The following is a 2,004-nucleotide window of genomic DNA, read 5'->3' as shown; positions in this document are numbered from 1 at the left end:
GCAGCGACCCCCCCAGCCCTAAAGGTGCTCTGGGACTGAGGCTCCCCTGGGACAGCCCTGGGAGGGGCCCGGACAGGGCGTCCCTTCCTCTGAGTCCTTAATTTGGGTTCCCACCTGCCATCGTGCCCCTGTGCTCCTCTGGGCCTTCAGTGGGCTGACGGCTCCCGTGATGGGCCTGGGAGCAGCCTGGCAGGGTGCTGTTTGGGCTCCCCCTCCTGCCGTCGTCTCCCTGTGCTCCTTTGTGGATGTGCAGACGAGCTTTTGTCACATAACCTGCTTAATGATCAGTATAGTTAGGTTTGGGATCTTCCTTTTTTATATATAACCTAAATAAAATTTCTCTCTTTCAAAGATTTGGGTATCCTTATATAATTTCTCTTGTTTCTTTTAAGTTCTTTGGTCATCTACAAACAAGGCAATTGAGCCGTATGTTCCTGTTGTAAGACTATATAAAACGTGCATAGAGGCACACACGACTTCTACCAGTCCGTTCTTCAGCATAAAGGGATGAGGGATGGGAAGAAAAGCATGTTGTCGCTTTTGCTCCAGCACCGATTTGCTGAAGGGCTCCTTAAAGCCTTGGAAAGCAAAGGCAAGAGGAGCTGGAGTGCTTTATGCGTAGAGGGTTTTTTTTTGCTGGGGATATCGTGGAAAACCAGATCATATGCAGGTTAATGACCAGGGAGTGAATTCAGATGGGGGGAGTGTAGCACAGGAGAAGAGGTCAGCACCAGGGAGTCAAGTGGGACGAGGCAGGGGACACGGGCGGCAGCTTGCCATGCAGCCCTGGCCACAGAAGGGTGCTTTGCAGGAGGGGTGATGGCTGGCACACACGCTGCGAGAGCGTGAGACTCGTGTCTGACGGTTGTGTGTCCAGCTCATCTTGGACAAGCTTATCTAACGCTGACGTTGCCCGGGGGCTGCGAAGGAGCAAAGTGCACCGAAGGGAAAGGGAGCAGGGCCTTGGACTTTGGTACTAACCACAAAACACTGGCGGCCATCAGCTCTGAGCAGCGTTCCCAGCCGGTAAACGCCCGGCTCCGCTTGGCAGCCGGCAGGAGCACAGCCACCCACCTGCCCGCGGGTGCCAAAGCTGGGCAGGCGCCGATGGCACCTGCGGGGCACTGGCAGCCTCAGCCCTCCCCAGCTCCCCAGCCTCGAGGAGAGGGCTGAAGCAGCATCCACCTGCGGCAGGTTGGGACACCGTACCCCAAAAGCCGCTTCCTGGCATCCAGGAGATCATGTCGTGGGGGGTTTCACACATAGCTGGAGCCTAATTCTGCTCAACATGTTAATTAAACATTTACCAGAGGGAATGTCTTTCCTCAGAGATATTCGCCACCTGAGTGACCACCACCCCATACAGCCCAGCCTAACTTTGAAGCTGGCCCCATTTTGAGCTGGGGGGTGGACAGGACGACCTCCAGTAGTCCCTTCCTACAAAAATTATCCTTCAAGTCTCTGGATACGCTCCTAATAACCGCTCCTAACTCCCAGCTAGGAAGGGCTGGGAGCACTCGGGAAGGTAGAGTAAGATCACAAAGTCCTTCTGATGAAGGAGAGACACGCTCTGAGATTTCCACATGGAATTTAATATCAAAAATGACAAGCTATTGCAGTCGGAACAGCAAACTAACACAAGCAGTCAGCTGGGAGGAGTACTGCCAAGCAGGATGATGAAAAAAGAAACAGCGGGGAGCTTGGATAGCCGATGAACGGCAAATCAGCAGTGCCCGCGTTGCTGCAGGAAATCGAGCCTTAGCTGCGGGTTGCACTAACCGGAGCAGTGCCTGCGAAACGCAAGAAGTCTCTTTTTTTTTTGGGGGGGGGGGGGGTGTTACTCAGAGCTGACGAGACCTTGGATTTCACATTCGCCCTGTCTGAGGCAGCAGAAAGGTCTGGATTAGGGGGGGCAAGGATAACGCCGGTGAGAGAAGGGTCACCTCTGGGAAAGCCCAAAGGACGAGGCCCGCCTGGCTGAGGCTGCCGCCGAACCGCCTGCGG

At 54.7% G+C, this 2,004-nt stretch overlaps 1 protein-coding gene across 1 annotated transcript in view; it reads left to right on the top strand.

The window, feature by feature from the left end:
- The window catches only part of LRRC23 (leucine rich repeat containing 23), a 16,500-nt gene that overhangs the window by 1,693 nt on the left and 12,803 nt on the right, over nucleotides 1-2,004 (top strand). Inside the window, exon 2 of the mRNA XM_009329982.1 lies at nucleotides 878-1,026. Coding sequence (XP_009328257.1) covers nucleotides 878-1,026 — 149 coding nt within the window. The remainder of the gene's footprint in view (nucleotides 1-877; nucleotides 1,027-2,004) is intronic.

The sequence above is a fragment of the Pygoscelis adeliae genome, unplaced genomic scaffold (genome assembly GCF_000699105.1).
Source record: "Pygoscelis adeliae isolate BGI_AS28 unplaced genomic scaffold, ASM69910v1 Scaffold120, whole genome shotgun sequence".
NCBI lineage: Eukaryota > Metazoa > Chordata > Aves > Sphenisciformes > Spheniscidae > Pygoscelis > Pygoscelis adeliae.
Note: the sequence above shows the minus strand (reverse complement) of the source record. Positions and strands in the feature narration are given on the sequence as shown.